A 19,703-nucleotide genomic window follows, 5' to 3' on the forward strand; every position below is an offset into this window, starting at 1 on the left:
AGGGGGAGGGCGAGGGCAGGGGAGGGGAGGGGGAGGAAGCGAGGGGAGAAAGGAGGGGGGCGACAGAGGCGCGAGAGAGGGCGGCGGGGTGAGGCGCGAGGGGAGGAGGACCGGGGAGAACCCGGACGTTCGCTGGCCCGCGGTCGGCACCTTGCCGTCCGTCCCGGGGGCACGCGGGTGGAGAGGGGACCGCGAGCGCGGGGCGGCGGCGTCAGCAGGTCGGGCCACCCGCTCTGTTCTCCGGACCTGCAGTCCACGCACGGCTGCACTGGCTGGCACCTCGCCGCGCTGCGCCCCGATCCCCACTCCCGAGGGCCGGAGCGGCGCATCCAATGGCCGGACACCTGCCGCCCGCCGGAATGCGGCAGAACGGCGCCTGGGTCCCGCTGGGTCCGCCCTCCCGCCCCGTGGGGAGATCAGCTGCGAAGCAGGGGTGCCCGGACTTCCTTAGGGATGCGCAGATCTGAGTATACACGAATGTGCTTTTCTCTCGAGTCTGTGAAGTGATGGGAGACGAGGGAGGTCGAGGAAGCTTCGTCCTCCTGGGATGTAGCTGCGCTCCTGGCCCTGGGGTCTGGGCAGCAGCTGACTGGCCTGTGCCGGGGCTGCTGGGGGCCTAGGTGTAGCCGTTGATCGCGGAGGCTTTGCGGTCGCGGGTTGGTCCCGGCCCAGGTCGGGGACTGCGCCGTTGTGCTACTGGCTCCAGGAGTCTGAGGGCGCGGCAGAGGCGCGTCCACCGGCCCGGCTACAAGCCCAGCTCGTGTTCTACACCTGTTGACGGCATGTGTGTGTGAACGCACGTGCACGCGTTCCAGTGTGAGCACGCGCGACACGAGCTGGGTGTAGGCGAATGCGCATCAGTGTCGGCTTGCACGTCCCCCCCCGTGCATGTGTGTGCGCTGGAGCTTGAGTGCACACGTGTGCCAGTGCGTGTTCGCAGGCACGTGTCCCGCCTGAGACCACTCTGCTCCACTGACTGTTCCTGGCCTCCTTGACCTCTTCCCTCCTGCAGGTCCGAGGAGTCTGGGCTCCTGCTTCATGGTTCCAGAGTCCTTCCTATTCAGTTTAGCCCAGCTTGGCCGGTTTTGCACATTTTGTAAAGGATGGAGAGGAAACTGGTGGCAGCGGTCTCAGGCCTCCTTTGCCCAGCTCGCCCTGAGCCTGTAGGTGCTGCTTGCTTCTGGCAGCCCTGCAGCGCCAGGCAGCCTGGGCAGGGACAGTGAGACCCTCTGGCTGCGCAGGGCCTTCTGCTCCATCTCTCTGTCATATTTGTTGCCTTGAAAACACACTTCAAAAGTGGGAGAAATTTTTCCATAAAGGCTTGCCTGGGGGTGTGTGTGGCCTTAGAACCCCCTCCCTGCTCCACACACACAGGCACACAGCTCCTGATTAGTGTCTGCCAGACTGGAGGCTGGCAAAGGTTCTGCAGTAGGCAGAGGGTCCTTGTGTCCTGAGTTCAGGGCGTTGCATGCTTGGTAAACGAGGGTCTCTAATTATCGCAGATTGTGTTGAATGTGGCCTGCAAGGGGATCAGATTTTCCAACTCTTACCTACGATCACATGAGGACACCCAGGGGCTCTCTTTTTATAAGTTCAACAGATGAAATGAAAGAAGGATAGCTGGTATAAAAGGGTTCACTTTTAGGAATGTTTTTCCCTTTTTGAATACAACCAAAATGAATCTTTCCATTGTGAAGAAAGAAACAATATCCTTTACAGGGATGAACGTTTTCCAGTTTTTTTAGCTGTTCACTGAATTCAGTGCTCTGAGTGACTCAGATAGAGGGCAAACTCCAGCCCCGGGGCCAGGTTGGGGGCTGAGGTAAAGGAAACTGGTGGACAAGGTATATAAAGGCCATAGAACACATGGAACCCATTTGTGATTTATAATAAGATGTATATATTTGGTCTTCCTCCAATTTCTGGCACAGAGCTCTCCAAACTTGGAATTTCCTGAGTGCAGAGAGCAATAAAGGTGTATTTTGTTATGTTAATGAGCTGACTTTGCACCAAAATTGAGACCAGTTGCCAAGGGACTCAACCGTGTTATTAGAGGGTTGGAACTTTCATTCCCATCCCCTGACCTCCAGGTAAGGAAGAGGGGCTGGAGGTTGAACCAGTTGGAGGTTGATCAATGATTTAATCAAGCAGGCCTATGTAATGAAACCTCCATAAAAAACCTAAAAGGACCAGACTCAGAGCTTCCGGGTTGGTGAACAGGTGGAGTTTAGGGGAGAGTGGTGCCTGGAGAGGGCATGGAAACCCCACACCCTTCCCCATACCTGCCCTAAGTATCTGTTTCATATGGCTGTTCCTGAGTTATATCCTTCTGTAATAAACAAGTAATCTGGTAAGTAAAATGTTTCCCTGAGTTCTGTGAGCCAGTCTATCAAATGAATGTAACCCAAGGAGGGGGTTGTAGGACTCTCCCATCTATTGCTGGTGGCTTATAGGCACAGGTGACAACCTGGACTTGCCCTCGGCTTCCCAGGTGAGTGGGGTAAGAGCACCGTTCCCTGACCCATGGGAGGTCGGACTGGGCCAGGCCCCATAACGCTTTCCCAAAAAGTGGTTGACAGGCTTAAAAGTGGAAATAATACCTCTACAGTGTGAAAAATAGCATATTAAGAAACAAAAAAAGGAAATTTTTGATGCAAGAAAATTTGAATTCCTAAAGGGAAAGGTTAGGACAGGGCAATGTGTCTTATGGATTATGTGAAACTTAGAACTTGCCATGAAGCCTGACTTAGTACAACTTTAGGAATCAAGCCATCCTGGAAGAATGCTCTTCCGAAATTGTTGGCTAGGCATAACACAGCCCCTGTGTTTCCTTGACATCCCGTATGGTCCTGGCTGAACCTGAGCCACTCAGCTCCCAGGGCCAACAGGGTTACAAGCCCTCAATCTGTGGGCCCAGATGCCTCAGACCTAACCAGACAGCAATCAGCTCACTGATTCTGATGCTGGTTCTGTTCCTGGCTACACTCTAGAACCTGGGTTCCTCCACGTTGAGACTTGACTTTTCTTAGGAAAAGGAAGAAAGGAAAATTGGGAACCAAGGAGGACAAACAATACTGGATTCCTGAATTCAAAATGTGGCTTTTGTAAGCTCTTTCCCGTTAAACACATAGAAATTTATCTCAAATAATAATAATACTTTCTATCATTATATAAAATATAATCACTTAGTATTAAAATAATATGATAGGTGTATTAGAATCATTAGTATTCATTAACTGTTTGATTACTATTGTTGGTAATTGACACCCCCTCCTGCAGTGAGACCCCTGATTCCCCCCAGTGCTTAAGCTGTTCGTAAGGTAACCAGTGCCAGAAGATCCATCACTTGGAAACCTTGATTAATAAGACTCAGCATTTGTTCCCTTGTGTCGTCTGGTCCAGAATTACACTGGCTTCTGCTAAACATATTTGCTTCTAATGATTCCACAGGGAAAATCAGTGTTGAAGGTGGGTATATCTGCTAGCTATCCCTACACAAGAAAACACCCCATAACTTAAAATGAGAACCATTTCTTTTTGTTCAAGGACTATATGCTGGTTGGTTACCTGGTGGTGCAGACCAGCCTTGCTGATCTTGGCTGGGTTTGCTCATGAGTGCTGAGTGAATTGTGGATCAGGCATACACACAGGGAGGATGCCATGTGAACATGGAAGGCAAGGATTGGGTGATGCCTTTACATGCCAAGGGATGCCAAAGATGGCTAGAAAACCACCAGAAGCCAGGGGAAAGATCATGGAATGGAATCTCCCTCACAGTCTCAGAAGGAACCAACCCTGTGGACACCTAGATCTGGGACTGCAGGCCTGATAACCATGAGACAATATGTTTCTGCTGTTTAAGCTGCCCAGTCTGTGTGCTTTGTAATAGCAGCCCCAGAACTAGTACAATCAGTAAGTTCTCTATGGACCAGGAAGGAATGTCAAGTTGAAATTCTAACATGAGCATCCAGGCGTGGCCCTCTTTCTATCGCAAGATCCAAGTAACAAGATAACAACTGAATCCAGCAGCTGGAGGAGCTCAAAGAATCCCACCAGGGGCCTTTCAGCCGAGGGTCCAGGACAATGGGCGAGGCACAGGTGGACATCTTTGAGCTCGTGGGGAGATAGTTCTTCTCAGTTGCCCTGTGCCACCTTGGGGAGGGGGCCTGATTGCCACTGTCCTCCTTGTGCACCCAGGAGACCTATGAGCACAGAGGTTTAGCCCCTCATCAAGGGAAGACTTTCCATCTCATGCCACCTGGAACAAGCCTGCTGCTCTCCCCATCACCTGCAGTGTTCCCCACCCAGTGGACTTCTCTGTGGAGGCCCATGGAACCCTGGCCCTGCGAAGGCTCATAGGGCAGTGGTCCTCCATCTGCTCTGCCTACAGAATCTCTAGAGGCTGCAGACCTCGATTCCCAGGCCCCACCACCAGGGAAGTATCATGGGTGTGTGGTGGTGACTGGACATCTGTGTTTGTAAAATCTTCCCAGAGGATTCTGTAAGCAACCCAGACTGAGATGGAGCGAGGGCGGTGGATCTCACCACCTGCTCCCTAGGGAGGGGGGTATGGGAGGGCGACAGCTGGGGTACTCCCGAGTGTTCATCAGAGGGAGATGCCTGTGTGGCTAGGGTGTGTCCAGTCTCTGGGATAGCTTGCTGCCATGGAAGTGATCCCACCTAGAAATGTTTTATATGTGTGTGTGTGTGTGAGCCAGAGTGGGTGTACACACGTCTGTGAGTGTAATGATAGTCTGGTTTGAGCGTGCGTGCGTGTGTGTATGTTCATCCATCCACCTATCATTTAAAGTAAGTTATCAAGTAATGTGTATATTGTTATTTGATACCTTTAATTCTAAGAAAAATTCTAGAGAGAAAGAAAATGGGTGGGTTGTAGCTCTTTGGGAAGCAGAGGCACTGGGGAGGAAGGGGGCCTGCTTACCTGAGTAGTGGGTTTCAGTTCCAGGCCAGTGCATGACTCATTCAAACAATCCAATTACGAACCCCCTTGGGACCCGGGGACAGCCCACCCTGTGGATACTATGACACCTGCCTCCCCACAGCCCTGATTGTCGACTCTGTTCCTGATGGGGCCCCACGTGGTGTGCGGTGTCCTCCTCCCAGGGCTGTGAGTAGGAATGGCTGATAAATGCTGCCCATCTCACCTGCCCGGGCTGGGCGTCCTGTGTCTGGCTGTCTTGTAACCCTGGGGCAGGAGTCCCTCCCTCAGGGATGGAGCGAAGCGGAGGTGAGGAAATGCACATGTGCAGACCTCCTTTTCAGGTTTAGTGTTTGGTCTTTGGCAACTTCGTAAAATTAACCAGAAAAATTTCCAAATGAGCATTTCAAGTAAATAGCAATTATCCATGCCTCCAAGATCCGAAAATACACACTTATAAAATTATTGGGGTCTGATTTATGTTCTGGAGGGAACTTTTTGCCTAATTATTCAATGTGTTTTATTGTTCATGGACTATTCTGTTTTCCTCCTACTTCTTAAAGCAATTTTTCAATTTATGTGTTCCTAGAAAATAGTTAACTTCATCAAGATTTTCAATCATTTTAGAATAGCTTCTGTTGCCCCTTCCTGTTATAATTAGCCACTCATTACTCATGATTAGTTGTGAATAGTTATCTACTTACTGAGAATCCATCATGGAGCTTCTTTCTTCACTGAACTTATAACTCAGGGAAAAGACAAACTTTGAACTAGTACTTTCAAGAGAGGTTGCATTTTATGAAGAAGTAAAGGAGGCTGTGTGAATGATGATGTTACCTCTTATTTTTCTGTAATTTTAGGCTTGAGATATCTTTTAGGGGTACATCTATTAATGTGGGCTTCTTTGGAATGATTTTGCCAACACATCATTACACTGTTAAGGTAGATATATTGGTTTTTCCTATCTAAGCTTGTAGGTTAAATTCCCCCCAAGTTTTGATCAGTAGACTTTTTATTCTTATCTGCATTTCCTCAGTTGTGAAATCCATTTTTCCCAATTTCATGCTTCTTAAATTGGGATTGTGTCTTATCACCTCAACATATATTTAACATTATAGAGTACCTTCCCAACCTCCTCCTTACCGTCTCTCCCATCATTAGTGTTGGACTCCTGGTCCCATGGTATCCTAGCTCAGAGGTTATCTGACACCCCTCCAAGTCCCAATTCTGTCCCATCTGATGCACAAACCAGTCATCCACATGCTTTGTTGACTATCTTCTGACATCAATTTGATCTTTCTCTTCTATTTCCTGTATTATGTGAAATGTGTTAAAGTTTACTTTTTGATTTTTTTCAGGGTGCTGCTTCGACTTTTAACTTGTTCCACTTGCTATGTCTATGATTCATTACTACATAATTTTTTTTTCATGACCAATAAGTATTTGTTAAATGAGCAAATTATTCTCTATATCTTTTACTTCCATGTTGATCTCATATTTCTTCATGATTTTGTGTTTTTGTTTCAGAGAAGGCAGGTTTCCCCTTGGATAGGGGGCAACTAGAGTTGAAACTTTCTTCTGACTCCTAAGGGAGGTCATTTCCACATAGACACTCTACCTCTGAGTTTCCCAAATACTGTTTCCCTTCCACTGCTGTGCAGGGCCTTTTGTGTTCTGCTTCAGTCATGTCTTTGATCTCTGTGTATCCACAAGTGGGAGCTGTCCGCCACTCAGGGTTGTGTGCGGCCAGGCTGATAGGATCACCTGTGCCCTCACCTCTAGCCATCACTGTCACCCGTGATCCTCTTCCTACAAGTACAGCTGGTTCTTCTCTGACTCCCACCTCTAACAAGCTTTCAGCAAGTGTACCTTTGCTTTACTGCCGTGATGTCTCCCCAGTACTCTGAATCATTCTAGAACATAAAAGTTTTCATTCCCAATGTTTTGCTGCTGCCAGCTTTTCCGTCTCTGCCTCTGGAATTCACCTCACATGTCCCAGCCTCTTCTTCACACCATCCTCCTGCATGCTGCTCGTTTGCTTTTTCTGAATGGACCCTCTGAATGAGAAGGGTCATGGTGTACTTTTGAAGGAGTTTGCGTAGAGAGTCGCAGGATCAGAATCAGGAAATAGATGGTAGATGCCAACACTGTAGAGAGAGACCAATATGGGCTAATTTATCAGAAAACAGGTGAGAAATGATGGTGGCCTTGACAAGCACAGTGACAATGGGGTTGTGGAGAAATGGACTGATGTTAAGTTTATTTAGGAAATAGGATTGGCAGAAGCTGGAAATTAGACAATGCACACAAATGAAAACAAGTTGAGAGTAATCAAGTTATTTTAAGTAAGAACTTCTGTGAATAGGACAGACAATAGTGAACGTAGGGCAGAGTGTTAGATTTTATGGGTTAGTAAAACTCCCAAATGAAAATTCTAAAAGAAACCCACCATGGGGTTGCCAGCCTTTCATTTTCCTAAGGTAAGATGAAATATGGTGTGTTATCTCAGAATTAAGACTTCTGTCTAAATTGAATGACTTTAACTTACTGAAATGCCCATTATGTTGACCTGATTGTTTTCATTCACCACTAACCATCATGACTGTAAAACAATTAAAAAAAAATCAAATCATGACGAGCAGAAAGTGTTGAGTAAGGGAATATCTGTAGTGTTTTGACTTGACAGAGGCTATAAAGTTCAAGGAGAATCTGGGAGGCAAGAAAAGACACTAGAATGAATTCCATCTGGAAAAGAATCACTGATGAAGGCTCTCAGGGCTGCCTCTGTGCTTCTCAGTGGTCTCCTGGATCCTGCTTCCAGAAGGCATCTCCCTGGTTTGCATCCTGGAATCTTCCCTCCAGTCTTCCTGAGGTAGAAACAATTAGAACAGAATTCTTGCCTTGGCCATGTTTGCTAGGCAGGGCTGCCCTTGCAGGCTGCACACATTCTGGGTCTACACCTTGACCCAGCACCTCCCACCTTTGCCTCCGGCTCAGCTCTTCCTTTTCATGTTCTGTGGATCTGGGAAAAATATCCCTAGAGCTGCAGCCACCTCCCAAATTCTAAGTAGGAAGGAGCCTGAAGCTTGGCACCTCTTGTTCTCACTTGATCAGTAAAACATGAGTTGGCACTGGTGGAAGAAATAGAATGGCCTCACAAAAACATCCGCCTAGCCTGAAAGGCCTCCAAACCCACCAAATATTATAATACAAACCCGAAGTCCACCCAAACCCTCCTTATAAGTACATACTGCTCCCACAAATGAGGTCTATTTTGTAATTGTCAACATTCCCAGACATTAAATTTATTCCCCCCCCCAAAGTTTTGGCCTTCCAGCCCTTTTGAAAGGGGCAGCACCTACACAATGCCATGGGGACAAACAAAATTAAGGGCACGTGCCCTTGGAGGTCTGGCAGCTCCCAAGAGGGAAGAGGAAGGGAGAGATTATGGCGCCCATCTGCTCTTCCAAAATCACCAGACCTATGTCTCTCCTCCTCCTGGGAAGCATTGAGTGCAGAGGGAGTGGAGAGTCAGGAAGGCTGTGCTTCCCAGGGCTTCCTTCAACGTGGAAGGAGATGGAGAGGAGTATCCCCTTTCACAGGTGTGGGAAGGAGAATATAGTTCAGAATTACTCTTATTCCAAGGAATCTCTTGTTGTTTAACATGCCCTGTGTGTGGACTGTGTCACTGTGACAATGAAGCATGACAGTAACTGGGAGGTCGTTCCCATTAAATTTAGGAAAAAACATAGCAACCTGAGTCTTGAGGAGACACAAACAGAAAGGAAAGTTAACCAGAACATGGCTTTTCAAACAGTATGAGGTGATGAGTCACTTTTTCTCTTCTCAAACTGTAGCAGACACACAAACACAAATTTTATATTCTAATAAAAAGTATAAGGATTACTAGAGCAATGAAATGAAGTAGACGTACCATATCCAATCCTTTTGTAAATTTATTGATTCAAGTGATAGTAAAAGGCTCTGAATTGCTTTGAAGGCTCCTGGATGCCACTTGCCACCTCTGCATTTTCCGCGTCACAGAGCAGGGAACATCAGTCCGCCACCCTTGAATGTTCTGGAGAGCAGCACAGGAGGAGTAGATACCAAGTGCGCCGTGCAGCTAGGGAGGGGTCCAGGATCCACCCATGGACCCGTGTCTGTCATCTCCGTGCCTGACCTGGGCCACTTGGAGTGAGGCACCTGCAGCAAACATCTCACCACCCTATCTCTCTTCTTGCTCGTTTCCCTTCTGTAAAAGTCAGTTTTGTTCTTTTCTAATGTCATCCTCCTTTCCCCCCCCATTCCCTTTATCTTTCAATATTAATCATGCTGGGAATCCTTCAGTAAATTCCTGATTGCAGCCCTAACAGGGGCTGTCTCCATTCCTTCCTCCCATGCCGAGAATTGCCCTCTGTCCTTACCAGCCTGTTAAGATGCTCCTTCAGCCTCTTTCCAGCTGACCTCGGCTCTCTGGGACTCAGTTTTCTTACATAGCAACCAGAGTGACAGCAGAGGCTTGCATATGTGTGAGGGCTCCATGAAATAATCTAAACACACGGCACAGAATCCCTGCACCCCTCTTTGTCCCCCTGATACCACAAGGACTGGAGGCGAACAACACGGAGCAAGGGTCCTCAAGGAAGACGACGGAAGAATTGAACTCAAGTCAGACTATCTTTGGGGAGGGATACCAGGAGCAAATAGTGCACATTTGACAAGGTATTTCTGTTCCCCACCTTATAACAAAGTTGACTTGGATAGAATGTCCAAACCACGGTGCAGTTTTTCTTTCAAGCATGGCACACTGTGATCTGGCATTTGCTTTGGCAGAGGAGAGGTCCAGAGGCAAATTCAGTCTTATTTTCTTGGTGACCTGTTGGGCTCTTCAGCCTGGATCCTCATAGAATCATCACGTGTCTTTGTCCTTATGTTTTTTTCAAGATGTGGCTGGCTGTGCATTTTGCATTAATTTTGCCTGGAACATCATAAGTGTATAGATTTTTTTCAGCTTTGAAAAGATCTAGATATTTATGTATTTATTATTTGGGAGATATAATATTACATGAGTAGAGTTTACCATTAAAATAGGTAAATAGAGAGCTTAGGTAACTGCTTACATTACAAAATGACCAAGACCATTATGGAAAAATAAAGTGTATCCGCATATGTATGTCTGACAAAATAAGATGGATAAAAATTCTATTCTACTGGTAGTATTAACATATACTGCTTTCTTCATGACTGAATATCAGAGAATTAAGCTAAAATCCTTTTGAAAAGTTAAAAGTAAATAGTGGTGGTAAAAATGAAGAGAATACATGGGAAGAGAAAAGTAAAGAGATTTTAAGTACATGGAAAAAAACCCAGAGAATAACAACAGAAAAATGAAAATAAGAAAATATAGGTGTGACAACAGAAGATGTAAAAAAATTATATCAACACACACAATAGATTAAATTTTCTTATTATAAAACAAAATCTTAGATTTTGTTATGGACCGAAAACTCAATCACATGCTCTTAAAAGTGCATACATACTGCAAAGGAAAATTGATATAATGAATTAAATATTAAATTAATATAAACTTAAAATATTTTTCAGGTAAGAATAATAAAATGGAGAATCCCAGAGTGCGTTTCCTATCCTACATGAAACTTTATTTTCCCATCTGTGTAATGGATATGAAAAAACCAGAACCTACTCCAGAAGGTTGATATGAGGACAAAGTTAATATTTATAAAGAACTTAGAACAATGCCTGGAATGTAGAAATTGATGTGTAAGTTTAATAGTACTTTAATTTAAATGAATTTTAATGCATGTAAATGAAAAATAATGCATATTATTTTGGAAAAAAAACATAAAACAAAAGAAAAAAATAGTTGGCAGTATCAGATCAGTAAAGACCAAATTCAACATGAATATCATTTCCTTTGCTTTAAGTCTTGCTTCCAAATCCAGTTGATTTACATGGGAAATAGTTGCAGTGATCCTTCCAGAATAAAGATTGCATCTCTTGAATAGAGTTCAGCGTTTCTGCAGACCCAAGACCAAGAACAGCACAGCCAATCTGATGTGACAAATTGGATTTGTTTTTCCCATATCACATCTCATTTGTAAAGACTTGGATAACTGGAAAAACTGCCCCTCAGACTCACACAAATTACGGACGAAGAGAACCCAGTTTTTATCTTTGCAAAAGAGAAAAGTATGGATAATTTTCAGAGAAAAGGAATCTCATCTACAATGTTGCAAACACCACAGTTTGTACTGTGCTTAATGCCCTGGGTCAGATTCAAATGGGAACCCATGCCTTGGACAACTAATTAACATCATGATTCTGTTATTGAGCAATTTTATTTCAGTTGTCTCATTCTATCTTCACGAGATGAAAAAATCCAAGTTCCCAAATTACATAATTGCAAATCAGTAACCACGTGACACTAATTTACAGACAGAAACCAGAGTATTTATCATTACTTTATTAAGGTTGCTTTTATGAACAAAACTAGCTGTGGGTCTGTAAAACCACTAAGATACAAAAGTAACTAAACAATAATATCTTTGGGGAAATTTGAGTTCACAATTGTTACTTCTTAGTAATTCAAGTGAAAGCTTCTCACTCTCTAACTTTCTCTACCTGTTTCCTCAAAAGGACCGATGTATTTGGCTGACGTCTCTGAAATGTCTTTAAGCCACATCCAGTGTGATAAGCGTACAAATCTGATAGCATCCTTCAGCACAATTTGGGATTCAAAATTAAACTCAATATATAATAATTAAGCCCAGTTAAATCAATGGAAATGTAGATTGTGCTTTTTCAAACTGCCTCAAACATTTGACAGGCCCCTCTTAGCAGGGACAAACATGGGATTAGACACTGAAAAGTCACTTTGTAGAAAAAAAGCACTGTTGATCAGTCGTGGGAAACACCGTTCTCATGTTTTCCTAGCTTTCCATGTCAGAAGGTTTGCTCACAAACACCATTCTCAGAACAGATAATCACGGCCTATCTGCTCACCTGGCTTTATTCTCTTCTTCCTCTTCCTTCGCCTGGTACCACAGCCTCTGTTTGCCAGGTGGCTTGCTTATTGATCACCTTTCCTCTGGAATGCCATGCTCACTGCTATCTCTCCCACCCAGAGGGGCCAAGCACGCCATAGGGTTCAATGCCTGTTAGTTACCTGGATGGTGGAACAGATCTACTTTCAAGTTTCCTTTTACCTTTTATAGTTCTCAGGAAAACCCATTATTCTCTCCCTCCTGAACAGTCAAAGAAGAGCTGGTATCTTCCAGCCTGTCCTGAAAAACTCCGAACTCTGCCCCAGTGATAGGCGGAAAGTACAAGCCTTCTGTATATATTTCAGCATGCAAATTGTTGGAAGAATGACATTATTTTTCTGCCCAGAGACAGAGCAGCTGGCATGGAAGAAGTTGTCTTCCCAGGTGGAATGCTTATAAACTGTGGACATTTAATCTCTGTGTCCTTTCTCTCCTCCATACACTCGGCAGCGAGCACAGAGAGGAGAATCTGAAACTTTGTGTTTTAGAACACGAAGCGGATTTAAGCCTCTCAATTCAAAATCTGCCCATATATTTTAAAAGATTTGGGCTTCTTCTTTGTCATGCTTCCGGGCTAGACAGGAGAGGAAAGGTTGATCAGATTCCAGGAAAGGATCTAAACCAGGGAGGCTCAGCGGCTGGTAGACCTCAGGGGTCACCTGGCAAGGGGACACCAGCACTCAGAGCTGGGCCACGCGGACATCAGATCAATTCAGAGCAACCTGGCAAAGCCAAGACAGGCTCTAGGGCTGGAACGAAGAGCACAGAGGCAGATGCTAAGAGCAAAGGCCCATCGGAAGATCAGAGCACAGGGCAGATTTAACAAGAGAGCCCAGTGGCCAGGTGGAGATGATAGCTATGAAAGGGAGAGTTTCTGCCCTTTGAGATGCTGTGAGATTTTGAGGAAGCAGCAGTTGGGCGTCCTCTACACTTAGTGACTTCTCCTGTTGTATGCCTCCTGATCTGAGCACCATGTGCAGGTTTTTTTTGCAGTACGCAGGCCTCTCACTGTTGTGGCCTCTCCCGCTGCGGAGCACAGGCTCCGGACGTGCAGGCTCAGCGGCCATGGCTCACGGGCCCAGCCGCTCCACGGCATGTGTGATCCTCTCAGACCGGGGCACGAACCCATGTCCCCTGCATTGGCAGGCAGACTCTCAACCACTACGCCACCAGGGAAGCCCCCATGTGCGTTTTTTGATACAAGTGCCAACAAGCTGGGGACTCATAGTCATACAATAAGATAGGTTTGCAATTCCATAATAAAATCTCCCTCCCTAGATTCACCCACAAATGTGGCACCGAATAACAGAGTACACAATAGCGTGGGTGCAGTTGTCATGAACTCCTGCCCAGTTCTGTGAACCCATTATGTTTATAAGGATCTGGACGTGTACTTGGTCACGCTATCCCGGCCAGTTCAGGTTTACCTTCCTTAGGAGCCCATGGAAAGTAGGCACAGTAGGTTCCTCTGTATGTCCTAGAGTTTGCTCTAAAGTGAAAGAAGTGTTCATGTGATGAGCTTTGGGCTAAGAGAGAGGCAGTAAACAGAGAGAGACTGTCTTTACGGGGGAGAAACCTACCAAACTGAACTCTGTTATGGCAGCTCGTAGCTCGTAGCTGAAGGAAGTTGGAAGAACAATGCGTGAAGGGTGTCTGGGGTCTCACCCAGATCCTTTAATTGGTCTCCAGTCCCTGCACACATGGCCACCATCCAAAATACCACGCTTCTGACCTGCGTGTGACTCCCAGGCTCAAGTGTAAGCCATCTGCCTTAACTCTCAGCCGGCTCCCATGGTTCCTGACCCTGGTCAGGTCAGGATCCTCAGAAGCAGCCCCTACACAGCCTTCTTCATCCCTCTCTTTGCACTCTGCCCAGGTCCTCTCTGACTCCCGCAAACAATCACTACCAGATGATGAGGTCCAGCCTGACTCACAAGCCTGCCTGAGCCCCAGGCACCTCCCCTCGGCCCCTGGGTTCATTCCAGCCCTCACCCGCCAGCCGCATGCCAGGTAATCTGATTTTGTGAGCTTGAAGAGACAGAGGAAAAAGTGCATGTCCTTGACCCCGGAGACTTTAACTCCCCTGTCCCCCCATTGTTTCTCCTTCATGCCACTTAACAATGAGTGTTGCAATCTTTTCTGTATCAAAACAATTCCATTTATTGACAGTAGCTAAGGTGCTTAGATGGGGACCTGATTTTTCCCTCGCCCCCCTGCAGCCTTCCAGACTGGGTGTGCATTTTACAGGTGATCCTGCCACTGCCCGGGAGTGGGCAGGCAGGCTGCCACCTGGCCCCACAGGATGGCCACACATTGAAGAGCAGACCGGTCAGTCCAGGTCAGAGGAGTTCCCTTGGGCAGATCTCACAAGAGGCAGTAACTTCATGCATATTCTTGACAACCGCGTCCCTCACTTCTCAATGACATCACTCATGTCCAGAGGGCACGCCGTTCTTCAGGGGCTTCATTCCAGCCATGTCCTGGGGACATGCGTGGCCAGACCTCTGAGCACCCTCTGCAGTGGTGCCAGGTGGCCGGCGGTCTACAGGACACCCTCGTCTGACACCCCTAGCTCCAGGCCTGCATCTCCTCTCAGTCCTGCATCCTCCACCCTCTCTCAGCCTTGAAATTTAGCCACGTGCCCTGCCTGCCACAGCCTGCAGGACTGCAGATGTGTTCTCTGGCACAAGCCTGACTAGGGGCCTCAGGAAGTGTGACCTTGAAACACCCAGTACTTGCCCTTGCACCAGCTCGGAGGTGCGGGAACTGCCTTGTCTCTGGAGCATCTTGGGAGGCAGGTAAGGGGGCGGCTCAGAGGCTGTGGACGCTGCCAGGGGTCAGGTTCAGGAATTAGCAGGGACACAATCTAGCCTGAAAGGCATCTAGTGGTTTGAACTCTAGACAAATCTCAATGTATTGTCCTACTGTTCACAGCATGACCTGGGGAAGGGTCACACTGGTCTCAGACACGCAGGTTTTCATGAATATTCAAGTTGCTAGAACGGGTCTCAGAAGTCAAAGGCAAGGGAGAGGAAGTGTCCTCCCCAGGTGTGCCTGCAGAGATGGTGCAATAGATCAGGGCTGTCTGGCAAATTCCCTGACGTGCTGGAGTCCAGGTGGCCCAGGTCTGTAGGTGAGCCCTCACCTCCTGGAGTTCCCATGGCAGCCCTCCCAACCCAGGCTCTTTCTCTTTATCTCACCTGCAAACAAGAATGCCTGCACCTTCTTTAACATGCAGAGCTGTATAAAACCCCTGCAAGTGGGAGGTGGCTACGCAAATCACTGCAGTGGCTGTAGTAGGGATGTGAGAATCATTTTTCTGCACAGGGACGGGCATAGGAGGGCAGCACTGGCGCTGCCCCGTCCCTTCCCCACCCCATCCTTATCACAAGGAGCAGCACGGGGAGTGGCTTCCCAGGCGAGGACGTGAAGCAGTGGCTTGACCATGGCAGTGTTTCCTCCCCAGGTCACCGTGTAGATGAGCTGTCCCTCCTCCCCAGGGCAGGAAGAGGGAAGGGTGGAGAGAAGCTGGGTGTGTTTTGTCCACACCTGTCCTCCTTATAGATACGAGGAATAGGTCATCAGGTTACCCAGTAACACACAGCTTTGGTTCTCCCAATTTGGTCGATTTCAGATGAGGCTGGCAGCCATCAGAGGTGTGGCTGCCCCTGGAGAGCAATGGACAGGTCTGTGTCCACCGCTTGAAGCCATTTCCAGATGTGACCCATCTCTCCTCCGGTCTCCCCGAGGCCACTGTCCCCAGAAGGACTCTGACACAGGTCAGGCAGCCCTTTAATTAGATTTCCTTCCTATCTGGGAGGATTCGATCATGAGACGGAAAGCACACAGTGATTTGAACAGGAGGAGAGTAATATAAGGAACTGTGGAAGCATGATGGAGTGGCTGCAGCTGTAAAGAGGACTCCGTGTGGCACCTTAGGACCAAGGAAGGAGCAACGTGGAAGGGGTTTTTCCCCCAAGGCTGGGGTTCCAACCTCCTCAGAGAAGGAGAGGTTGCAGCCCTAGGGGGACGGGAGTTTGCTGTGTTGTCCAGGCTGCATCTCTGGCCCTATAATGACACGAGGCCCCAGTTCCCGTGGATGCATTCGCTCACCCAGTCTCCCACCTGCCTGTGTGGGACACCACATTCTGGGGCTCTGCAAGCGGAAGCCGGAAAGTATAACAATTTGTGATTCATTCATTCACCAGCAACTCCTGAGCCCTTACTGTGTGCCAGGCCTTTCTCTGTTCAGAAGTGATCAGTGAATCCAGAGTCAGTGGAAGACCGTGTCCCGGTGCAGGGAGGGGTATGTGTGTTTCTTGAGCCCATGGATGGGTCACGGCCTTATAGGAGGTAAGTGTCCTCACAGCTTGCTCCTGTAGCACTGAATGCCATTCACAAGGAGGCTGGGGCCTCCTGCCCAGTACCTCCCCTATGCCTGCACCAGACACCAGGTGACAGGAGGCTCAGGGACCAGACCTCCAGGCTGGGGTCCTGTCTCTGGGATTCCTGGATTTGTGGCTATGGGAGAGTAGCTGTCCCTCTCTGGGCTGGTGGCAAGCTATCAGAGCAGTGGATAAGTTTCCTGTTGCTGCTGTAACAAAGGACCAGCTGGGTGACCTAGAACAACACACATTCGTTCTCTCACAGTTCTGGAGGCCACAAATCCAAAGTCAGGTTCACTGGACTGAAATCCCTCCACTGTTGGCCTCTGGTCGCATGGCCTTTTCTTCTTCCATGTTTAGTCAAATCCCTCACTTCCCCCTCTTTTAAGGACATCAGTGTTTGCCTTTAGGGCCCATCTGAATAATCCAGGATCATCTCCCCATTTCAAGATCCATAACTTCATCACATCTGCAAAGACCTTATCCTTACAAGGTAACATTCACAGGTTCCAGGGGTTAGGAGTAGAAATCTTTGGGGCCATTATTCAGCCTGCTACAAGCCGTGAGTGCTAAATGTGTTTTCTTTAGTCTTTGTATTACCTGTGGTTTAGCAGGGCACAAGTGTTTTTTTGTTTGTTTGTTTGTTTTTTTGCGGTACGCGGGCCTCTCACTGTTGTGGTCTCTCCCGTTGTGGTGCACAGGCTCCAGATGCTCAGACTCAGTGGCCGTGGCTCATGGGCCCAGCCACTCCACGGCATGTGGGATCCTCCCGAACCAGGGCACGAACCCGTGTCCCCTGCATCGGCAGGCGGACTCTCAACCACTGTGCCACCAGGGAAGCCCCACAAGTGTTTTTTAAAGGAGTGTAATTCCCGTCCCAACACCTGCTTCTTTAGACTCCCTGTCTGCCTTGTTCAGGCAAAGGACGGTGGCGGGGCCATCTGACAGTACTGCATGTGACCCACGCTGGGTTAGAGCCAAGGGCACACCTGTGAGGCCAGCACAGGCTGAGTCATGTCCCCGCAGGGCTCACAGGAGGTCAGGGGCCCGCTGGGCTGCTCTGACGTCTGCATACCGGAGTGCTGTCGGCCCCACACAGAACCTGGAACTTTAGGGGAACATCCCCTGGGTCATCCTTTCTCCTCCCAAGCTGTCTCAGAGGGAGACAGCTGGAGATCCAAAGTTAGGTTTTCTACAGAGTAGGTGGGTGCAGATGAGGGGTCACAGTGGGGATTTATTCTTACTTATATGGAGAGTCCAACACATACTCACACTCGCACAGCCATCCTCAGAGGCTGTTCTGTCCCTACAACAGGGACAGGGCCCACCCCACTAAGGGACAGAACAGGAAATCGACTCTGGAAAAGGGAACCCCAAGAGGGCACAGAGCACACCAGCATGCTCTCTGTAAGCTGTCTGCATCAGCACCAGGAGGGATCTAAGAGGTGAGGGGCTGGGGAGGAGGTGGCTAGCCAGGGAGGGTCAGCCACACCCCTGAGGTCTGGACTCCGGCCCCTGAGGTAAAACTTGGTGGCACTGGCTGGGAGCCGCAGGAATTTGAGAGCCTTACCAGGGATGGACGTTGGTGGTCAGCCTCTGCCGATCACCTCCAGGCCCGGTGGGCAGACACAGGAATTCTGAACGAATTGGTTGGGACCATCCAGGCCTCGGAGCTGAAAAGTGCCGGCTTGGTGGACCGCGCACATTGGGACCTGAAACATGACACACACGCTGAGCAGTGATGTTTTGAGTGAACATTGAAAGGGCATTCTGGGGACAGTGGCCACCAGCCCCTGTGTTAAAGGCGAGAGCCAAGTTCTGGGGGGAGAAAAGGGTTTTTCTCAGAACCTGAAACCTAGGCTGTAATCATTTAAAAGCAGAACATAGAGGCTTCAGCCTGGACTTTCTTATAAGCCTCTAGCAGGGAGGATCCAGAATTTGATCAAGAAGAGTTCCTACACCTTGGAAGGGGATAAGGACCTTTCCTGGTTAGTGGGGAAGCCGGAGGGGGTGGCCTAGTGGCCGGTGGGGCAGGAGGGAACTTCACCTCTAGTTGGGCTGGTTTTATGAGACACCTTGCAGTCGGAGCTCCCCGGGTCATAGGAGAAATAGGGGTGCCCAAGAAGCCCAGGATTCCAGAGCAGAAGGGGTTCCCTGCCGGTTCCTTCAGGAACTCAGTGCGGGGAGGGGTCTGCCTTGCACAGTGGCTCCTAGACTCCTGAGCAGATGCCACCCCAGGAGGAGGGAGGGGCACTCTAGAGAGTGAGCGACCCCAAAGGAGCCGGCTGCTTATTTCCAGCTTCCATTGCTAAGGCACCTACGATGCGGGTCGAGAATTCACTCTGGTTTTGTGTTTGTTTTCTTTTGTCCTTGCTATTAACCAGGGAAACTGAGGGCTTGTACTGAAGGTGAACTCAGATTCAGAGAAAAAAGAAAGGCACATACTGAGTGAAGTAAGTCAGACAGAGAAAGACAAATATCATATGATATTGCTTATATGTGGAATCTTAAAAAGGGTACAAATGAACTTATCTACAAAACAGAAATAGAGTTATAGATGTAGAAAACGAATTTATGGTTACGAAGGGGTAAGGGGGGAGGGATAAACTGGGAGATTGGGACTGACATATACACAGTACTCTATGTAAAATAGGTAAGTAACAAGGACCTACCATATAGCACAGTAGGTCTTCAATACTCTGTAATGGTCTATATGGGAAAATAATCTAAAAGAGAGTAGGTATATATTTATGTATAACTGATTCACTTTGCTATATACCTGAAACTAACACAACACTGTAAATCAACTATACTCCAATAAAAATTAAATAAAAACACAAAAATCCTAGAGGGGTGGGGTAGGGAGGGTGGGAGGGAGGCTCAAGAGGGAGGGGATGTGGGGATGTATGTATACATATGGCTGATTCACTTTGTTGTACAGCAGAAATGAGCACAACTTCGTTAAGCAATTATACTCCAATAAGGAGGTGAAAAAATAAATGTAGAACATACTTGATGTGAATATCTTGATTGTATAACAACACAATTAGTGACTTTGCTGAAATACAAATATGAAAAATAAAATTTATGGAATAAATACATACTAAAAAAACCCAGAAAGGCACATTTCCTCTGTACATCTTGGTTATTTCTGTTCATTTTAAACGTGCTATGCAGAGGTCCAGCTGACCCGTGGGTACACAGCCCCTGGATACCCTTGGAGCCCCCATCTCAGGACCTTCAGACATCCAGTCTGGGTGCTCTCTCCCGAGGGCAGGGTCAGAGGGAGAGAGTCCTGTTCTGTTACTGGCCTGG

The 19,703-nt window shown here is 47.8% G+C and overlaps 1 protein-coding gene across 1 annotated transcript in view; it reads right to left on the minus strand.

Moving 5' to 3' along the window:
* ADAMTS16 (ADAM metallopeptidase with thrombospondin type 1 motif 16) overlaps positions 1-17,461 on the minus strand; it is a 174,710-nt gene extending 157,249 nt beyond the window's left edge. Inside the window, exons 1-3 of the mRNA XM_024752503.1 lie at positions 17,378-17,461; positions 801-836; positions 128-420 (exon numbers count right to left, since the gene is read on the minus strand). Of these exons, the coding sequence (XP_024608271.1) occupies positions 128-420; positions 801-836; positions 17,378-17,461 (413 nt within the window). The remainder of the gene's footprint in view (positions 1-127; positions 421-800; positions 837-17,377) is intronic.
* Between the last annotated feature and the right edge of the window lie 2,242 nt (positions 17,462-19,703).

This window comes from Neophocaena asiaeorientalis, unplaced genomic scaffold, assembly GCF_003031525.2.
Source record: "Neophocaena asiaeorientalis asiaeorientalis breed wild unplaced genomic scaffold, Neophocaena_asiaeorientalis_V1.1 scaffold52, whole genome shotgun sequence".
Classification (NCBI taxonomy): domain Eukaryota; kingdom Metazoa; phylum Chordata; class Mammalia; order Artiodactyla; family Phocoenidae; genus Neophocaena; species Neophocaena asiaeorientalis.